We start from the raw sequence: 22207 nt of genomic DNA, 5'->3' as shown, positions 1-22207 counted from the left end.
TATGTTTAGCGACTCCTGCTCCCAGCATGAACGCATGGCATGAGCGCACCCCACATGAAATGTTCTGCTAAGGCGAATAGTTTAGCGAGCATTTTGCGAATTAAATTTTTTAGCCCGCACATTCGTGCAATTATTTCGTGGGGTGTTGATAGAGCTGCAGCGGACAATTCTTCGGTGCAACGAATCGGGTACATGAGCTCGGGCTACTGGATACCGGAGCATTCTTTGCCATTTGCGCCCAGTCATGCCGGCGGAAATAGGGGCGTCTTCAGGCGTATGACACCGCCCCCCCCCCCCCCCGCTGGCCCGTTGCACCCGGGGCCCACCACCCCTCGGTCCCCCCTGTTGCTACGCCACTGGGAGGTTGTAGTGTCGGCTGTCGGTACGCTGCTGGTTCTTGACCCGTAGGCGGGCGAGCTGTCGGGCTTCTTCAGCGCACTGGAGATAGGTAGTGACGTCAAGATTCGCTTCGTCAGTGACGTGCGGCAGCATGGCGTCGAGCGTCGTCGTCGGGTCCCTGCCGTAATCTAGCTTAAACGGCGTGATCTGTGTTGTTTCTTGCACCGCCGTGTTGTAAGCGAAGGTTACGTACGGCAGGACGGCATCACAGGTGTTATGTTCGACGTGGTGGTACATTGCTAGCATGTTGGCGAGGGTCTTATTCAGGCGCACCGTAAGACCATTCGTCTGTGGATGGCAGGCAGTTGTCCTCCGGTGCCTTGCCTGACTGTACTGCAGAATGGCTTGGGTGAGCTCCGCTGTAAAGGCTGTTCCTCTGTCGATGATGAAGACTTTAGGGCGCCATGTCGCAGCAGGATGTTCTCGACAAAGAATTTCGCCACTTCGGCTGCGCTACCTTTCGGCAGTGCTTTCGTTTCAGCGAAGCGGTAGAGGTGGTCCGTCGCCTCGACGATCCACTTATTTCTGGTTCTTGACCTCGGAAATGGTCCCAACAAGTCCATACCGATCTGCTGAAATGGTCGGCAAGGAGGCTCGATTAGCTGTAGTAATCGCGCTGGCCTTGTTGATGGTGTCTTGCGTCGCAGACCATCTCGGCATGTTCTTACATAACGGGCGACGTCAACAGTCAAGCGCGGCGAATAATACCTTTCCTGTATCCTCGATAGTCTACGGGAGAAACCGAGGTCTCCAGCGCTCGAATCGTCATGTAGGGCGTGCAATACTTCTGGACGCAGCCCTGTGGGAACAAGAAGGTAGTTGGCGCGGACTGGTGAGAAGTTGTTCTTTACGAGTAGATTGTTTTGAAGCGATAAAGAAGACAATCCGTGCTTAAATGTCCTAGGTACTACGTCGGTGTTCCCTTCTAAATAATGACGAGGCCTTTTACCTCCGGGTCTGCTCGCTGCTGTTCAGTGAAGTGTTCTGCGCTTATTATTCCGAGGAAGGCGTCGTTTTTCGGCGGGGGATCGATGGGGGCTCGTGATAGGCAGTCGGCGCCTGAATGTTTTCGTCCGGACTTGTAGATTACCGTGGCGTCATATTCTCGCAGTCTTAGGCTCCACCGCGCCAGCCGTCCTGAAGGGTCCTTTAATTTCGCTAGCCAACAGAAGGCGTGACGGTCACTGACGACTTTGAATGGCGTGCAATATAGGTAAGGGCGAAATTTCGCTGTAGCCCAAATGATGGCGAGGCATTCTTTTGCGGTTGTAGAATAATTGCATTCCGGTTTTTGTAACGACCGGCTCGCGTAAGCTATCACGTGTTCGAGTCCGTCTTTTCTCTGGACTAGAATGGCACCGAGGCCTAGGCTACTGGCGTCAGTGTGGATTTCGGTATCGGCGTCTTCGTCGAAGTGCGCAAGTACAGGGGCGACTGCATGCGTCGTTTGAGTTCCTCAAATACGTCGGCCTGCGCCGTTTTCCACTTGAACTCGACATCACATTTTGTTAGATGTGTCAGCGGCTCACAAATGCGTAAAAAGTCCTTGAAAAGCGCCTGCAGTAGGCACACATGCCAAGGAATCGACGCACTGCCTTCTTGTCGATGGGCTGTGGGAACTTTGCGATGGCAGCAGTCTTCTGCGGGTCGGGGCGGACTCCAGACTTTTCGATCACGTAGCCTAGGAAGAGAAGCTCATCGTAAGCGAAGCCCCACTTCTGTGGCTTCAGAGTGAGCCCTGATGACTTGATTGCCTCTAGTATTGTCGCAAGCCACCCTAGGTGATCGTCGAAATTTCCGGCGAAGACGACGACGTCATCCAAGAAAACAAGATAGGTCAGCCACTTCAATCCTGCTAACACCGTGTGCATGACGCGCTGGAACGTTGCAGTCGCCGAGCACAGTCCGAATGGCATGACCTTGAACTCGTAGACGCTGTCTGGCGTGATGAAGGCGGCCTTTTGCGATCTCTCTCGTCGACTTGTATTTGCCAGTAGCCAGACTTGAGATCCATCGACGAGAAGTATTTTGCGTTGGAGAGCCGATCTAATGCGCCGTCTATACGTGGAAGGGGGTTTACGTCATTCTTCGTGATCTTGTTAATTCGACGATAATCGACGCAGAAACGTAGGGTTGCGTCCTTTTTCTTCACCAAGACTACAGGATATGCCCACTGGCTTTTCGACGGCTGGATGATGTCGTCGGCAGAATTTCGTCGACTTGTTCTCCTAAAGCTTCACGTTCTCGCGTCGAAACTCGGGAAGGGCTCTGGCGGAGTGGTCGAGTGCACTCATCGGTGATTATGCGATGCTTTGCGACTGGTGTTTGTCGAATCCTCGATGACGTTGAAAAGCAGCGTTTGTATCGTCGGAGCAGACTTCTGAGCTGTAGCTGCTTAATCATGAGGAGACTTGGGTTTATGTCAAAGTCTTGTTCGGAAACTATGGTCGTCGGGGTAGATACGGCAGAATCCGAGAGGACGAACGCATTACTGGTTTCCAGAATTTCCTCGATGTAGGCGATCGTAGTGCCCTTGTTGATGTGTTTGAACATCTGTTTGAAGTTTTTCAGCAACACTTTAGATTTTCCTCCGTTCAGTCGAGCGATCCCTCTTGTGACGCAAATTTCACGGAATAGCAATAGACGTCGGTCACTTTCGATGACGCCTTCTACGTCGGCAGGTGTTTTGGTGCCGACGGAAATTACAATGCTGGAGCGGGGAGGGATGCTGACTTGACTTTCAAGCACGCTTAAAGCGTGGTGGCTAGGAGAGCTCTCCCGCGGTATCGCTCGATCTTTCGACAACGTTACCGACTTCGACTTCAGGTCGATGATCGCGCCGTGTTGGTTCAGGAAGTCCATGCCAAGATTGACGTCTCGTGAACATTGTTGAAGGATAACGAAGGTTGCAGCGTAAGTCCGGTCATGAACGGTAATTCTTGCCGTGCAGATTCCAGTCGGCGATATCGCGAGGTCGTTCGCCAATCTGTGGTCACAGCGTGTTAACGGCGAAACGTCGCAGTCCCATCTCCCGGAATGGGCATCGGCGGTACACAAGGCCGGATTCTCCGCAGTGATAGCAGAGCGGGCGGTGGTCGGGGGCTCACCAAATGTTCGTCTTCCTCGCGTAGGTGCGCTGGGCGACGGGTGGGCGTGCTGACGGCGGCGGCGGCGGACGACGGAATTGCGACGTTGCAGGGCCATGGCGTGGTCGCGGAGGGGAACCTTGACGGCGTGCTATGGCGGCGTATGTCATCGCTTCTGGCTGGGGCTGCTACAACTGTTGTTGCACCTCAGGAACTCCAAGCAGTCGCTGCACCTCTTCTTTCACAATGACGGTGATCGAGGCCACTTGAGTCTGCGACGAAGGCAAGACCTTGTGCAGTTCTTCGCGCACAATGGCCCTGATGGCCTCGCGCAGATCGTCCCTGGCCAGTGATTGAATTCCTGCGTAGTTGGTAGAGTTCGTGCGGCGGTTTAATTGCCGGTTCCGCATTTCGAGTGTCTTCTCGATGCTGGTGGCCTCGCGAAGGAACTCTTCTATGGTCTTCGGTGGGCTTCGTAATATTGCACCGAAAAGTTCTTCCTTCACACTACGCATGAGTAGGCGGACTTTCTTCTCCTCGGTCATATCCGGGTCGGCGGGGCGGAACAGACGGCTCATTCCTTCCATAAAGATAGCAGCGTTCCCGTTATGTAAGTGCACTGAGGCGTCCAGCATAGCTTCGGCCCTTTCCTTGCGCACGACACTCGTAAAGGTGCGCAAGAAGCCGCTACGGAACAGGTCCTATGATGTCATGGTCAACATGCGGTTCTCAAACAACGTTCTGGCGGCGTCTTCTAAGGCGAAGTATACATGCCGTAGTTTATCGTTGGAGTACCAGTTGTTGAAAGTCGCGATTCGTTCGTAGGTCTCCAGCCAGGATTCCGGGTCTTCAGTAGCTGCACCATGGAAGGTCGGTGGGTCTCGAGCTTGTTGCACGATAACGGGGGACGCTGGGGAAGCCATTGGGGTTGTCTTGGGCAAGATCTTCTTTGTCGTCTATGGTAGAAGTCCGTGCTCTGGGGGCAGTACTTGCAGTCTGCGGCTAGCACGCTGGTCTCGGGCGATGTTGGTTTTGTCCTTGGGCTGCGGGCTTTGATCGCGGCGTTGCGGGGTCGTTTGGTATATGAACGCACAAGCACCTCCACTAGATGTCACGTGGTAATGACGGTGAAGATAGAAGCCAAACTGGGAAAGACGAAACTAGCGTTTTATTGGGCGAACTTGTGCCCTCAAAAACAGGCTACACTCAAAGAATAGCGACAGCGGCGAACACAGTCGGCGATGGTCGAAAATCTGATCAGTGGGTCAAGCGCGTCGGCTTTTGTACATCAATCGTCGAATGCTCCGGAGTAATTGCTGGGACACGCTTGCCTTCCACAAAGTTCTACATAATTTGCGTCGCGCACACATGCAATCAGATATCACTCGGTTCCGTCACAGACAGTGGATGGAAGCATCGATAACCTTCCAGAAACTTCCGATACATGCAGGTGCGTCCTGCGCTGTGTGATAACATTTGTTAGGCGGTGAAACGTGTCGCCTGATAAAAACAAACAAGTACACATGTCAATATCATGCGTTCCAAGTCAATGATTTGCTCCTTAACTTCGCGCATAAAGGCTTGTTTTCGCTCCCTTATTATTCCGAAATGTAGCTAGACGATACAGCCTCCTGGACACATCGATTTCCTTCATTTTAGTGTGCAAGGCAGAATAGCGAAGCACATTGAGTGAGAACAATAGTTATTTTCCTTTCCCTTTTTCCTCTGGTAGCATTGGCAATAATTAAAAAAGCAATATTTTTGAAATCCGAAGTCGACGGCCCTCGACTACTCAAGTGCAAGGCGACAGCTCGGAAGGAATAGCCGTTGTCCCATAAGGAGCAGCTTCAGTCTAATGCCAGACCGTCTGTCCGTGTCCAAGGTCGAACATACGCTCTTCAATGAACCAAAGCGCGGCGGTAACACCCTCGGTTGTCGAACCGGTCGCCCACTAGCCAATCACACATGAGTATTCACACTATTACCAGAAATAGCACCAAAGCTTTCGTGAAGAAGGCGCCATTGCTCAAAACAATGACACAATCTACAACACGCAAGGGGACAGGTTCGTTAAAAGACACGTCATCGCACTCTTCCCTACATTGACACCGAGTCTTGGCCTTGACGTCCACAGTCACTGGAGGCCAGGCTCGAGCTCGCAGTTGTGGCAATACTTTGTCCACATGGTTCACTTTTGTCTAGGCACAAGCACGCGTGTTGAACACACAGCACGCATGTTACTGTTTCCAAGAAGCTACGGCTATTTGCGATATGGCTGAGCGACAGGGAGCTGCCGAGGAAGCGCTAGAGAAACTCGAACACTCCATGCAGCTGTGGACCGGGTCGCTGGAACGCCTCGAACACAGAAACTGTCCATGGTCAAGAATTTTTCGAAACCTCTTCCGGTCAGTTAGCATGTTTTACCAAACGAATATTACGGTCACTGGCCAAGTCAAAAGTATTAAACGTTTCGGAAGCCGCAGGAGTTCCCTGTTCACAGCGCAGCGGACAAGGCATCACGTGACGCAGGGAGCGAAGATAAACTTTGCGCAGCGTCCCAAGTAACTACGGATATCCGTGGGACGTCGACCATAACTCCCAACGTCCGTCCATCCGGATATCCAACACGGACGTCCGTGGGACGTACAGGAGCATTCCATATCCTATTTGGATGTCCGAAGGATATCCCAACGGGATGTCCATGGGACGTCTAGTTTAAGAACGTCCGCTGGCTGTCCGTAAATAGGCATGTCCAGGATATATACACATAATTATGTAAACTAACATAAAAATATTGCCGGAAATTTGTCTGTTCATATTATGCTTGCTTGTTTTTATTGTCTGTCGGACACAGTCCATCCTTTGCGAAAGCAAAATAAATATATTTCCAACTTGATATATAATCTGCCCACCTATAAACACCGTAGTATTATAATACGTTTGTTTTCTATCAGTGGCTCATATAAATGAAGTTTGCTTTAAAGAAATGCTTGTGGATGACTAGCAGAATATATAAGCGCCCATTTGAAGCCACTTAAAAAAAGACCTACGTAGGAAACGTACACAACACGGGAATGAGGCTGGTTCCTGTCTGCCCAGCCTCTTTCCTGTGTTGTAAGTTTCCTGTGTGCGTTTTTTTGGCAGGTTTTTTTCTTAATACAGGAAGTAGTTTACTGTGTTCAAATTTGCATATAATTATACCATTGCATGCTACAAGTGGAGAATTCTTATTCCGTTTCATTTTGAATCCTCGATAACTATGTGCAGCCAAACAGGTCTAGTAAAGCTTTAATAAAAGTCTAGAAAAAAATCCCACAATTGAACAAGACTTTATTTTCCACTTCTGTAGAGCTAATTTAGCCCCATCCTGGCTCCGCACGGAAGTATCGCCTGGTTTCTGTACAGCATCTGAAATAAACATACAAGTAATAATTAAACTCCATTTCAAGCGTTAGCTTCAAACTCTGCCAAATGTTAACTCAAAGAAAACCATTTCACATACACTTTTAGTCTTTCTTCGAAGTGGCTGCACACCTTTCTTTTGCCCTGCGTAGCCACTCCTTTATGTGGTAGAGCACGTCGTCTATTGTGCCGTCTTTGTGGTGGCGTGTCCGCCGAGCAGCCGCTAAAAGAAATGGGCGCGCCTTAAGTTTAACGAAAGAGTCACTTTCTACCAGGTATAAATATGTACACTTACAGAACAGAACTTTGACGAGCTTCAGGTCCCTAAATCGCACCTTGCCTTTGCGGCCGTCCATACTAAATTCAGGCGCAGCCTGATCACTCATTATATACGCCAGCACTGACTTAATAGTTGTATTAAGGGTTTTTGTTCCATAACCCATAAGGTCCAGAACCTGGAAGAAATTTAGGACATGTATGTAACTCTCAGCTAGCATGCAAGTTCATAGCATACTTCTGAGATGTAGATGTGGCGGTGAAATGGGTTTTACACAGATGCAAATACCAAGGCCACTGAGCACATGTATCTATGAATGCAAACAAGACGAAAATTGTATGCACTGAAACAAGTGGAGCCAAACTTGGTCATTCACTGGCACACTTTATTGAAACAGGTTGTACGTATGCGAATATTCAGCAAAAACAAGGCGCTAGCATCTGAAAAGAAACGTCTTACTGAACCATACCAGAGCTTCACTTTTTCCTTCAGTCAGTTCTTCAATGAAATCGAGGACTTCTCGCACGCTGTCAAGTGGGCAGCGCAGCACTGGCTCAGGAGTCTTCGAAGTTTCTGAATCTGGAGCACTATTTCTTTGTAGGCCTACTGTCAGCATCTGTATAATTTCAGCCTGATTGTGCCTTACGATGTTTAAATTGGTCATGACCCGCCGCTGAAACTCTAAGAGGGAAAACAGCACGAAAGAAGTAAAGTAAGCTAGAGTACTGCTGTTCGAAAACTTACCGGCACAGCTCAGGGTTGTCCCCGAGGTTTGTCGACAACCTGAAAAGTGCGACAGAGCAATTATTGAGCAAGCACCCCAAAAGTGTGTTGCAACTGTGAGAAATAGGCAAAGTGAGTATTACAATTGGCACTGGGGCTGGCATCCAAATGCTGCTGACTCTCAGCTCCTGCGATAATAGTTGCAGTGTTATGCAACTCGGTTCTGAACATGTGCAAGCAAGACAGAACAAAATGCCATGAAATTGGGAAAAAAATTTTACCTTGGGATTGTTGCGCCATCTCAGCCACACTACTCCTAATTAGGCTGACTTCGCCATCATTCCCATTTTCGAAAGGAAGAGCAGGTGTCTCCCGACTAGAAGCTGCAGAAAATGAGGGTCAGCGCAATCAAACGACACCTAGCTGGCAATGAGCTGATATGCTACCTGGCAGTGACGTCATCTTTGAATGTCCTTGCAGAGGCTCCATTCTGAGCTTTTTTGGGACTCTGCAAGCTGAACAAAACCAATGAAACCTCACATTGAAAGCAACTACCAAATGGTCTGCCAACAACAAAGATGACAATTTTATAAGCTCAGGGCCACCATTTAAGATTTCCTAAGTTGCTCATGTTACACGATCCTTATCTAGTGTACCACTTGGCAGTCACTTTTCCACACACTAGTGCCAGTGAAAGTAGCAACTTGACCAAGGTGAAATACGAAAACAAAAATCTTACGTGTCTTGTGCTGCATAAAAAGCTGCAAGGGGGCGCGCGGAAGGTCGCCAACTCGTCTTGACCTGTTCTACACATGCTGGGTACTTAAGGGGAATTACCAGATATGTTAATGAGGTAGCATAACGCTACCCAGGACTGAAGAAGTATAATGTTCGTTAGGTATGGGCATAACAGTGCAGAACAGCCTAGTAGGAACTCGTACACCTAGTAACTTCGGAATGGAATGCTTACATTTCTCGAGTTCAATGTTTCGTTCGAGATAAACACCGATGCATCTAAATACATTCCTGGTGCATCCTACTGCTGCGGGCTGGGTATGCGAAATAATATGCTTACTACTACCACAAATTGTAATTCTTGAAAACCATCATATGATACAGTGTTTGGAGTCACCGTTGCTATATTTTCTCGCCATTTCCGAATACAGTCCTTGCTGCTAAAGTTATTTTGACCTTGTGCACAAAGTGTTACAAAACTTGCTCAGCTTCTACCGTTCCGCGAAAAAGGAAATATAAAACAAAAAACGAGAACGCTCCTTAGGAATAAAGAAAATTTTCAGGAAAAGCACTCTGAAAGAACATTACATGAAATGTTCAGAAAATTAAGCATATGTAAAGCCATAGAATGTGCTTTCGATGTAGTATAACGTTTCATGTTTCCTTTTCACAGGTTACATCTGGAAACTCACCCTCGAGAATAAGCGCCAAAAACTTCTCTCTGTACATTTAACATTTGAGGTTGTGCCAAGTAATCTAGAAGTAGCTAAATATTGGGTAAGCTTTCGTTTGCGTTATACATATATTTAAAATTACGAGATAACAATAATTTTATATGAAATGCAAACATAAAGAAATTTTATTTGTTCTCAAGGAAAAAAAACGCGAATTATTTATACTGCCTAGATCCAGTGGAAATCTTCATGTGCATATCACGTTTCTAAAAGCGGCATGGCCATTCCTTTATAATACCTTTACTGGCAATGTCGTTGGTATTAAAAGCAATGCTCGTTTCATTTAAAATTGTTTTCTATGTTGCGAAGCAAAGCTCTCCTGATATTTCCTTTCCGGCATGCTCAAGTGCCCGCATTAAATAGCGGTATGAAAGAAAGATATATAAACGGGACAGGAAAGGCCTGGTGGCGAACAGGATAATATTCTCGTTTGCTACCCTCCACTCAGGAAGGGTAACGGGAAATGAAAGGCGAAACGAACAGTGGAGAGAAAAATTAAAGAAATGAAAAGGATTTTGAGGATGTCCTGAACGTCCATAATAACTACAGTCCCTTCAACAAGCCACTAGAACGTAAACAATTTCAAGAGTGCCTTCACAGTCTTACGGTGCGACGACTGCATAGGTCGGCGTTCCAGGACTGTCTGCTCCCACAACGACCGGTTATCAAGACGCACCAGCGCGGACGTGAGTCACTGCCTGTGTGCGCTGGATCGGGCACAGTGACAAAGAAATTGTTCGACAGTTTTCTCGTCGCCACAGTGGTCACACGGAGCACTATCGTCCCAACCAATGCGGAAAGCAAACGATTTCGTAAATGCGACGCCGAGCCACGGTCGCTAAAGAACCGTTGTCTCGGGTCGCCATAGCCCAGGTGTAGCACGAAGCTGCAGACAGGGGGATCCAGTCAATGTAGACGTGAGTGCTGAAAACTTAAGCGTGTACCACGATGAGTGTGAGACATCATATGCAAGACCTCGCAGTTGCGCTGGTGCATCTGTTCTTGACTTCGCAATAGGTTGCACGCACGCCATCTTCATGAGCAGGTCGAGCACCTTCGTCGGCCCGTTCACTCTCCATCTACTACTACGTCTTGAACGAAAACTTTGGAACCTAAGAGCCACAAAAGTGCGCACATTTTCAGAGGTAACAAAAGTGTTAGACAACGCAGCGTATTACGAGTCCCGCCTTGACAAGCCGGATAAACGTACATTTCTTTTCTCGACCGCTTCACCTCTTAGTGTCTGAGATTATTATCTAAAGCAAAATTTAAAAGAAGTCGAGCCATTCTCTCGTGCAGTGTTATTTATTCGAAGGGAGTTTGTGCGATGTGCACTGAGATCTATGAACATTTAATTAGGGCGGTATAACATTAATTTTAATACCTGATATTCACTATGCGTGTTTATTTTTAGGGGACAAAGTCGTACCTTAATGACTACTGGGTTCCAACAGGAACCGTTGGAGTTTTCGGATGCGTTCTAGTAGACAAATCTGCAGCGTAAGTATTACGCTTCTCCTAATATAGAATTATGCTACACATCTGCTTACTAGGATATAAATTAAAGGTGTTAAACAACCGAACATTGAGCTAGATAGAGCACTCACAATTATGATACGTTAGGTAAATAATACGATAGGTAAAATATCCGTGATAGTCGCGCGTGTAAAACCCTGAGCGGAGGGCCGTAATATTCCTTCTTCTAAGAACTTAAGGCGCCTACGTAACATTCAAATAAACATTCCTATCCGCTCTCTATATCCATTGCTAAAATACGCCTAGTCTATACTACTGAACTCCAGCCATAGGGAGACCTATCACCCACATACTGAATAGAAACCCGAGGAACGCGTACGCAGTAGTGCATGCTTTATAGTATACAACTTGTTTTGTCATGACGCTCGCGTGGAGATTGGTATTACCAATCCCACAAACACTATACACAGACTGTGAGGACCACACACGCGGTCCTTGTTGAGATAGAGTACCATGCGGAGGTACCAATACTGGAGTTCTTGTAGTACTTTTTTTTAAGAGTGGGCAGAAAAGGCTGCAGCAAGAATACCTAATTTTTTTTTTCACTTCAGCGAGACAGGTGGTCGAAGTCTTAAAAACAAAACATTCGGATTGTTATCCGCATATCTACATATCTTGGAGATTGCAGCAGTTCCTAATTCGACTTCCAAGTGCCCGTTGTATTGTGCCAACAAACGCCCGCTTAGCACGGGCCCTGTGCAGGAAGCCATGGAGAGGCATTCTTTTTATGAGTACAGGCATCCTTAATTCGAAGTACGAATGCAGAAAAAAAGGACATCCGTAAGCTTGATCGTGGCTGGTCTTGCGTGACTTCTGGAACCGTGAGTCGCCTTGCCATATATATGCCCTGATGCCTTCATGGAGAGTTTCAAGCAATGCATCGTAGGGTTAGGAACAACACAGGTCCTAAATGCCCGTTGAAAAGGCACTTATTCGTGGAAGCCATTCGCCTGCATGATAAAAGGTGTTAGTGACGGTGGCCGGCCGGCCGTAGCTCTTTGCCTATTCGATAATTTAAAATTGGCTGCTTTATCTGTTTCTTTTAATGCGAACAGGATTCTTTGCCTACTTCAGGCGTTTCGAGTCTATCTATCTATCTATCTATCTATCTATCTATCTATCTATCTATCTATCTATCTATCTATCTATCTATCTATCTATCTATCTATCTATCTATCTATCTATCTATCTATCTATCTATCTATCTATCTATCTATCTATCTATCTACTGGCCTCTTACGACTCCTTGTCGAAATGTTTGGGCCAGTAGGTATGTGATCCTGGTAATGATGCCATCATGACCACTCTGTTGTCGCATATCCAGCTTCGTGATCTTACTTTTGTCATGCCGTTGTCGGTTCGCTTTCTAACCTGACCCAGTGGTCCAAGGTGTACCATCGCTTGGGCCAATATGTATGGTTACGTTGCGGTGACATCCTCGGGATCGCTGCATCCAGTCATTCCAGTTTTGTCATCAGACACTCGCATGGCTTCATCGTCATGCTATCTTCGTCATTCAGTCGTCATGCATGCGCTGTCCCCCAGCAAAAGTGACGCCGTCGTGGTCATTCAATAGTAGGGGTGTGCGAATATTCGAAATTTCGAATACGAATCGAATATTTTCCTTATTCGAAGCGTATTCGATTCGAGAAATGCATATTCGTAAATTCCAGAATATTCGAGGACGGCCGAATAATGGTCGAAACGGCGAATATTCGGACAGACTGTGAATAACTTAGCAATTAACTTCAAAGTGCACTGCAGTCTGCAGACAAGGACTCACAACTATGGGCCGTCCAGCAGGCCCGGGGTGCGCTCGAAAAGCCCAAGCCTCATGACCCACTATAAACGGGCCCAACTGGGCTAGTGCAGAGTAGAGTATAACCCCGGGTCGACGCTTGGCCAGCGTCACCACTCGTTAAATCGTCGTTTGCCGGCACTTTATTAAAGTCATCCCTATCCTAACGAATTATACGCTTGCTCCATATTCTTCTAAGAACATGTTTATTCACTGAGAGCTTCACATGATCCGCTCATTATCTGTATGCTCTGCATCAAGATGGCAAGTTGGGCCAGTTTCTTGGGATTCATGGTAAGGTTCGTTACAGCACAACACAAAACAAGGACAAAAGAAGGTACAAAACGACGACACAGCGTTACAGCACTGTGATCTTAAGTGCTGTAACGAACCTTACCATGAATGTGTACGCTCTGTTCCAGTCTATCTGCATCAGGCCCGTGAGACATGATCAGTTTCGATTTTTTTTACCAAGCTTTATTCCAGGGTTCTTTCATAACAATATATGATGTACTTTCGGGCTTTGTAATTATGCGCAATAAAATATGCACCTATAAAATGTTACCTAGGCCAATGTTGTCACAGTGCATAGAGAGCCTTTACTTTCTGAACATGTTGAGCAGTCAATTTTCCTTCGCGATAATCTGTAACAAGCGTTTACCTGACAGAGCATTACCTTACATTACCTGAGTGCATTACCTAGAATGAGTGCCTCTTTAACCTGAAGCAGCCTCGTAAAATGCAGTATTATATTTAAAAGGGTAATAAAGTTATTGTTACCTCGTTTTGCAATTTTTTAATATTACACATATATTCGATATTCGATTCGGTATTCGAAGACAGTTTTTCGCCTTATTCGTATTCGATTCGTATCCGAAAATTTCAATATTCGCACACCCCTATTCAATAGCTTTCCTTCCAGCTTCATTGTCTTACTAGTGTCATGCTGCCGTTGTCGTGCCAACTACTGCGACGCAGTGGTCCGAATTGGCTATCCGTTTGCGCACCTAGGTATGTGTTCAGGGTGCTATGCCGTCGCGGTCGTTGCAGCCCTTCCTTTTCATCTGACTCTCGTCTTGCCGTTATCACACTATCGTCGTCACACAGTCGTCGGCATGCCATCGTCGTCACGCTGTCGTTTTAACACCGCTTCTGTAACGTCACTTCGTTGTCGTTATGCAGTTGTCGTCACACGGCCTTCGTCATTCCATCGACGTCAATCTGTCTTCGTCACTGTTTTTTAATCATAATGTCGTTATTCACTCGTGATTATGTCGCTCTTGTCATGCCGTCATCATCAAACATTTGCTATCATGCCTCCATTCTCACACCGTCGTCGTCGTAATGCTGTGTTCGTCTTCGTCACCGCATCATCGCTATACAGCTCTTCAGACGCAGTTAATGCCGCCTCATTCACATGATGCACTCCTCGTCACCAATGTCCTCATGCAGCTGTGACGTCAGCGCCGTCACTGCATAGCCGTCATGCTTTTGTCCTCATAGCGTTGTAGGGATGCCGTCGTGGTCATTCCGTCATCATCGGTGGATCTCCGACATCCTACTCTCGTTATGTCGTCATTGTGATGACTATTTCTTCATACCACTGTCGTCATGCCGTCGTGATCATACCCCCTTCGCCGATCCCTCGATGTCTTTCCGTGCTCGTCATTCTATCGTAATCATGCAGTCTTCACTGAATCGTGAGTATGCCATCGCCGTCATTGCGCCGTCATGGAACATGTACTGTCATACATCCATTATCATACCGTCGTTGCCAAGCAGTTTGTGGTGCCATCGTTGTCATTCTCGTTTCCTCATCCGGTTGCCGTCACTTGATCATTTCCACACAGTCGCCTTCATCTTTTTGTGCTGATGTCGGCTTTATACCTTTCTCATAATTTAAGAATCAAAATCTTCTTGTCGTCGCGATACTGTCGTTATATTCCTTCGCAGTTTCGTCAAAATCATTCCTTCCTTGTCATTCTATCGTCAATGTGTTATCGTCATAGAGTAGTGGTCATGTCTCTATGCTCGTGGGCGACATTGGCTAATGAGTGCCATAAGAAAATGGAATGATATCAGGATAGGTGGCATACAGCCGAAGTAACATAAGTCTCAGACATACCACAACATGTGTTACATAAACGCGACTTCAGTAATTGGTAAGCCGCTACAATGCTCGATTGCTATTGGCAGTAATATCGACAGTTATCGTCAGATGAGTTGTGCGTTTACATTCTCGTTTTGTTACTTCCCGTTTCTTTTCTTGTTCGAATTTCATTTGCTCGAATAAATCCACTTGCTGGTATTCCGCATTCGCGTTGTTGTCTTCCGTTAGTGCTCTTCAGTTCGCTGTTTATTTATTTACGTATTTATTTATTTACTTATTATTTATTATCATACCCTCTCGGCCCGATGGGCATTACAGAGGGGGTGGGTACATGGTTTACAAACAAAAAGCATTCACGCCTATAAGGACAACGACAAGATAAACAGACAGTAAGAGCAGCAAAATAAAAGGGAAAAAACCCGCAAAATTCGAGTCATTTTAAAAGACGATCTGTCACAGCGGTCTTGAATGACGACGCATCGGCTAAGGTGGCGATAGAAGAGGGAAGGCGCTTCCACTCAGAACAGGTTTTCGGCATAAAAGAATGCAGGAACATGTAAGTGCGACAAAGAGGAACAGCTACCTTTTTGCTACCTTATTTGTCCAGTATAAATTATTGTTCAATCAGTGAGCGGAATTTAGTACTCTTGCTCATTATGTGTCCGCCACAGCGGGCCCTTTTGTAGCTCTAGTATTCCTCGTCCACCGCCGAATTGACACAGTACACAAAACTTCTAGTTCCTGCTTAAGGATATGACCTGCTCTCTTCGCCATCAAGAACTATGTCCTCCCTCCGAAAGTAGCATTCCTCGTCGGTTCTGTACCGCATTCTCTGAACCAGGGTATCATTTTCTGCCGCACTCTCCGAGCCGAAGATCCACATCAGGTATGTCTCCTGAACGACTCACGGTACGCGTTCAAGAAGCACCTGCGGCACGATACCATGGGACGTGTCGCCCAGACATTTGGTGTGCCAACCAGCCACGTGATTGTGGCTCACACCTTTCCTGCTCCTGTTTAGAAGAAACATGTACCTTAGCCCACCAATCACGTTGTCCTCCAAATTGGGAGCGCGATGTCACCAGCAAAAGCAAGAGAAATCCTCGAGAAGGTTTAAAGTTCTCCCTGCCCCAGAGATCGACAATAGCGAAATTTTCGCTTTCATTCGTAACAAGGCGGCTGGGCGGAAATCCGAAAGTGAGAATAACAAATGAGTCCTGGACGGCACAGACATGCTGCATAAAATTCAATCATCCAAAGTGCGACTGAATCGGTGTCATGCCATTAGTCTGCGGATGACAGGCAGTAGTGGTGCAATGGAGAGTACGGCATACAGTAAGGAGTGCGTTAACTACCTCAGAAAGGAAGACACGTCCTCTGTCATTAAGAAGTTCCCAGGGCTCACCTCGGCGAAGTACCAAGTGTTGCAATAGGAAGGGCGCAACGTCGTGGCTGTGGGGTTTGGTATGGCAGCTGTTTCTGCATAGCGCGTAAGGTGATCTACAGCAACAACAATCTACCGATTTCCAGCAGTTGTGCACGGTAGAGCGCCGTAGAGGTCGATGCCGACGCGTTCAAATGGTCGCGAGGAGCCGGATTGGCTGCAAGGGACCAAAAGGACGGCGAGCAGGAGACTAGCGGCGTTGGTATTCTGAACTTGAGCGCATGTACGTCTGACGAAAAGTGCACGTCCCAAGCTAATAAAAGCTCAAGTGGGCCCTGGTGTACGCTCTGAAGAGGGCAGCAGCGTGGGCGCATTTTGGGCGCATTGTGGGTCTACATGGAACGCGGAGCTGGCCTGGGACGACTAACAACCGCTTGCGACCACTGATGGCTTAGTAGTGGCGATAGAGCAGTCCATCCTGTACCGCAAAGTGGGAAACTTGATGGCGGAGTGTAGGGGAACGGCGAGTCACCGTGGAGTCAGGTGCGCAATCCAAAAGAGCCACAATCTACGGACTTTTGGGCTGCTTCGCAGCCATATCAACGGGTGCTCGTGAAAAAAACATCGAGTCAATGGCTGAAAGGGAAGCCGTGTCACTTGACGTAGAGGAGTGAGAGAGAGCGTCCGCGTCGGTGTGTTTGTGGCCAGACCGATAGGTAATGTGCATGTCGAAGTTTTGTAACCGGAGGGCCCAGCGGGAGAGGTGGCCTTATGGGTCTTTCAATGTCGACAGCCAACACAGGGCGTGGTGGTCGGTAACGACATGAAAGGGACGGCCGTACAATTATGGTCGAAATTTTCCGAGGGCCCAAATGATAGCTAAGCACTCCTTGTCAGTGACGGAGTAACTGGACTCGGCCTTGGTTACCGTCCTGTTGGCGTAGGCTACAACATATTCACCGTATCCACTCTTGCGGTGTAGGCATAGCACCATTTCCTACTCGGCTGGCGTCTTTGTGAACTATTGCTGGAGTTATGGGGTCGAATTGGCGCAGCACGGGATGTGAACGATGTGAGCAGATGGCGCAATGTTGTAAGCGTGTCGTCGCAAGCTAGGGACCCGGTAGAAAGGCCGGTGTCGCCTCGCAAGAGTTTGATTAAGGAGTAGTGATAGAAACAAATTCCTGATAAAACGACGAAAGTATGAGGGGAGCCCAATGAAACTTCCAAGTTCCTTCAGGGTGGCTGGTTTCGGGAAATTGGGGACATCGCGAAGTTTACAAGCATCGGGTAAAATGCCCTTTTGGAAATCACGTTTCCGAGTATCGTCAGTTGCTCGGCTCAAAGCTGCATTTCTTCATATTGAGTTGGAAGTCTGCATTAGTTAACACTAAAGTGAAAAATGACTTTTTCTGCATCAATAAATTACCGTTCTACAACACCAAAAACACCACTCTTACAACAATAAGACGTTTGGTAAGCCAGAAAAAGTGCAAGAACGAAATACGGATGGCGACGCCTACTTAAGTTCTCGCACCTGGGGGCTGTGACGTCTTGGACTTTGATGGCTTCTTCTAGGGCCTACTAATTATATATAGCGGTGCAGATTGACTACATTGTGTTCTAATGGAACCAAATATAAAACATGGCAAGTTTCGGGAACCTTTATTCAGCCAACGCGGCCCAAATGCGAAGACATACTTTGGTATCCCTGAAGTCACGCTGACGTACCCGCGCTGGGGTTCGGGCGCGAAATTCAAATACTGATACTTGGGCCTTCATTTTCTCATCTAATAATCAAACTATTTTTTTTTAAATGACTGCCTCCAGGGTCCTCAAACAATGCTTCATTAGTCTAAACTGATTTATTGTTTCGCTTTAGTGTCTCTTTAAGCACTGCAAGACATTCTCGAGACGGCACAGGTGGGACGCCAAGTAAGAAAGAAAGACGACCACGTTGTCAACGTAACGTAAGCCCGTCTTTCTTTTTAGACTACGCAGGAGATTGTCCATCATCCGTTCTTAATTATCAAGAGCATTGCAAAGACCAAACGGCGCAACGAGAAGTTCATACAGACCGTTAGGTGTTACAAAAGCAGTTCTTGGGCGATCGGCTTGAGCCATGGGCACTTGCGAATAGTCGGAACTTAAGTGTAATCAGGAAAAGTACTTCGCTTCTTGCAAAGAATCGAGGGCGTCGTCAATGCGCACCAAATGATATACGTCTCTGCGCGTTATCTTGTTAAGACGGCTATAGTCCAAGCAAAACCGCTTGGATCCGTCTTTTTTCTTCACAAGCACTACAGGGGACGCGCTGGGACTGTTTCAAGGTTGTATAACTCCGCGCTAAAGGATATCGCTGACTTGGTCTTGAATAGCACGGCGCTCTGTGGGTGACACGCGATAAGGTCGTTGGCGCAGCGAAGCGTGGCCGCCCGTATCAATCTCTTGATACACCGCTGATGTGCGGTCCGAAGCCGCTTGTCTTCAGTCGAATGAAGAGGAGTACTTGCGAAGCAGGTTGAAAAGCTGGGGACGTTGTGCCAGGCTCAGGTTTGTATCCATACAACTGTCGAAGACGTCCCGTGGAGACAGGAGGCAAGCAGGAGAACAAGTAAGTGTACACATCTCGGAGCAAGTGCCATCAAGAAGTACGTCGAAGTTGATTATAGGGTCGATGCGCTCGAGACGTCCAATGCACTCACCGTGACAAAAAGTGAAGGGGGAGGCATAACCGTCGGAACAGCCACGGGAAGCTCCCGTTGACAGAGATGACAGCGAAAGAAAGAGAAAATCGTCGATGAACAAAAATATGCCGCGGTGTAAAAAGAGCAGTGGTATTTGTAACACCATTGGAGCAGGCAGTCGCAATCACATATGAGTGCGGAGGTATCGTAGTGTCGTGAGCAACGAGCAGCTTGACGCCGGAATCATAAGCATCCTGAAGTTGGGCGTCAGGAAGCGGTGAAAATTCGACTTCGGCGCGAGAACAGTCAATCACGGCAATGTGATCGGAAAGAAAGGCCCACCCCAAGATTATGCATGAACGTGAAGACAGAACAAATAATTCGACTGTGTGCATAAGTACTTGAATGGTTATGCGGGTATTGCATGCAGCAACAGGGGTAATACGCCGTGCGCTTGCTGTAAGGAGCGACCGGGGAGACAAGGGTGTCGTTACTTTTCTGTGCGACCGACAAAGTTCTTTCGTAATTACAGAAACGGCGGCTCCTTTGTCGACTAGTGCAAGTGCAACGCTTGCATCTACATATACTTCAATAACGTTTGTAGGAGAATAGCGAGCCCTTGTGCTGTTCGACATAGACGCAGTTCTTGCCTCTTGAACTGCGGCGACTAGTTTTCCTGTCTGGAAAGAGTTGGACGACGACGCATTGGTGAAACGAAAGGCGTCGGGGATATGGCGAGCGGAGCTCGAGGGTAGGGTTGGCGGTGCGTAGAGAAGTCGGACGTGATTCACCAGGCCACGCGAAGAACGGAACTGCCGGAGCGTGAGATGGCGCAGGTTGGTCAACTCGGGGATGCCATGAGCAACGGCGACAAAATCGTGCCACATGACCAGGGTTGCCGCAATAGAAGCATATTGGGCGGCTGTCGGGCGTGCGCCATGGTCCAGTGTCGGCTGGTAGCCAGGAGGGAATCGCGGGCGGACGTGACAGCAAAGCGTGCTTTGGTGGCGAGTACGTCGGTAGCACGGTACGCGTTACAACTTCAGCCTAAGTTGTAGGTGCAGGCGCCGGCGGCGGTGCACGCTGGGACGGAACAGATTCACATACTGGATCCTGTGTCATTTGTCGCAGGTTTCGAGTCAACGAAGGCGTAGAGCTTGGAACGATAGTGAGTAGAGACAACTGCCGAGCGACTTCCGCACGGATGAACTCTTTGATATCAATGAGCAGGGGGCCATGGTCTGTAACTGCGGTTAAGCTCGAAACAGAGGCATCCTGTGTGGAAGACGACCCTCCGAGTGGGAAGACTTTGTCAGCAGAGTTCATCGTAACTCTTACAAAAATCAGTGACTTCGATAATGGTCTGCGGGTTCTTCTATAGGACGATTTGAAAATTGTCGTCTTTGATGGCCGTCAAAATATGACGGCTCTTATCGGATTCAGTCATTGGTGCATTGACGTGCTTGCAAAGGTCGACGACGCTGTGAATGTAGTTGAAGTCACCCGGCTGCTGGGAACGTTTGAGCAAGTGCACTTCGGCACTATATTACCGCATCGCGTGGCGACCGAAAACTTTCGTGAAGCTGGTCTTGAAGTCGGACCAGGGGCTAAGGTCAGCTTCGTGGCTGCCGAACCACAAGTTTGTGACGACCGCTAGGTAGAAGACCGCGTTTTTCAACTTACGAGCATCACCCCATTTCTTGTGGGCGCGTTCGCGTTCATAAAGTAAGAGCCAGTCGTCGACGTCCTTTTCGTCCGAGCCACTGAACTGCTGGATCTCGTTGACGCAGCGAGCCGGAACAGAGAAGGTTGGACGAGGCCTGCGGTGGTGTTTGGCTCGCCTCGTTAGGCATGATGGGAGGCAGCTTCTCACTGCACTGTTCCAGGTTGGAGAGAACTTAGCAAGCTCCAGCAAATATGTCATCCTCATCATCATCAGCCCTGTTAGGCCCACTGCAGCACAAAGGCCTCTCCCATACTTCTCCAACTACCCCGGTCATCTACTTATCGTGGCCATGTTGTTCCTGCCAAGTTATTAATCTCATCCGCCCAACTAGCTTTCTGCCGCACCCTGCTACGCTTCCCTTCCCTTGGAATCCAGTCCGTAACCCTTAATGTCCATCGGTTATCCTCCCTCCTCATTACTTGTCCTCTCCATGCGCATTCTTTTCTTGATTTAAACTAAGATGTCATCAACTCGCGTTTGTTCCCTCACCCAATCTGCTCTTTTCTTATCCCTTAACGTTACACTCATCATTCTTCTTTCCATAGCTCGTTGCGTAGTCCTCAATTTAAGTAGAAACCTTTTCGTAAGCCCCAGAGTTCTGCCCCGTACGTGAGTACTGGTAAGAGACAGCTGTTATACACTTTCTCTTGAGGGGTAATGGCAACCTGCTGTACATGATCTGAGAATGTCTGCCAAACGCGCCCCAGGCCATTCTTCTGATTATTTCCGTCTTATTATCCAGATCCCCAGTCACTACCTGCCCTAAGTAGATGTATTCCCTTAACCCTTCCAGTGCATCGCTACCTATTGTAAACAGCTGTTCTTTTCCGAGACTGTTAAACATTGCTTCAGTTTTCTGGAGATTAATTTTACACCCACATTTCTGCTTTGCCTCTCCAGGTCAGTGATCATGCATTGCAATTGGTCACCTGATTTACGAAGCAAGGCAATACCATCAGCGAATCGAAAGTTACTAAGGTATTCTTCATTACCTCTTATCCCCAATTTTTCCCGATCCAGGTCTCTGAATACCTCCTGTAAACGCGATGTGAATAGAATTGAAGAGATAGTATCTCCTGGCCTCACGCCTTTCTTTATTGGGATTTCGTTGCTCTCTTTATGGAGGACTACGGTGACTGTGGAGCCGCTATAAATATATTTCAGTATTCTTACAGACGGGTCGTCGACACCCTGATTCCGTAATGCCTCCATGAATGCTGAGGTTTCGACTGAATCAAACGCTTTCTCGTAATCAATGAAAGCTACATGTAAGGGTTGGTAATATTCCGCACATTTCTCCATCACCTGATTGATAGTGTGAATATGGCGTATTGTTGAGTAGTGTTTCCGGAATCCTGCCTGGTCCTTTGGTTGACAGAAGTCTAAGGTGTTCCTGATTCTATTTGCGATTACCTTAGTAAATACTTTGTAGGCAACGAACATTAAGCTGATCGGTCGATAATTTTTGAAGTCTTTGGCATCGCCTTTCTTATGGATTAGGTTTAGGCTGGCGTTCTTCTAAGATTCCGGTACGCTCGAGGTCATGAGGCATTGCGTATACAGGGTAGCCAGTTTTAACGCGATAGCGTTAAGGAGCTCGTGTCGGAGAA

General features: G+C 47.7%; 1 protein-coding gene and 1 long non-coding RNA gene across 2 annotated transcripts in view; one reads left to right on the top strand and one right to left on the bottom strand.

Moving 5' to 3' along the window:
- LOC142563126 (uncharacterized) overlaps positions 1–9380 on the top strand; it is a 120666-nt gene extending 111286 nt beyond the window's left edge. Inside the window, exon 3 of the long non-coding RNA XR_012824303.1 lies at positions 9296–9380. This is a non-coding gene — a long non-coding RNA (uncharacterized LOC142563126). The remainder of the gene's footprint in view (positions 1–9295) is intronic.
- LOC142564418 (uncharacterized) lies at positions 6992–8187 on the bottom strand. Its single transcript, XM_075675411.1, has 5 exons — positions 8169–8187; positions 7909–7947; positions 7634–7845; positions 7183–7342; positions 6992–7110 (listed from the first exon to the last, which is right to left on the bottom strand). The coding sequence occupies exons 1-5, from the start codon at positions 8185–8187 to the stop codon at positions 6992–6994; spliced, it is 549 nt and encodes a 182-aa protein (XP_075531526.1).
- Positions 9381–22207: the final 12827 nt, after the last annotated feature.

Source organism: Dermacentor variabilis, chromosome 11, assembly GCF_050947875.1.
Source record: "Dermacentor variabilis isolate Ectoservices chromosome 11, ASM5094787v1, whole genome shotgun sequence".
Taxonomy (NCBI): domain Eukaryota; kingdom Metazoa; phylum Arthropoda; class Arachnida; order Ixodida; family Ixodidae; genus Dermacentor; species Dermacentor variabilis.
Note: the sequence above shows the minus strand (reverse complement) of the source record. Positions and strands in the feature narration are given on the sequence as shown.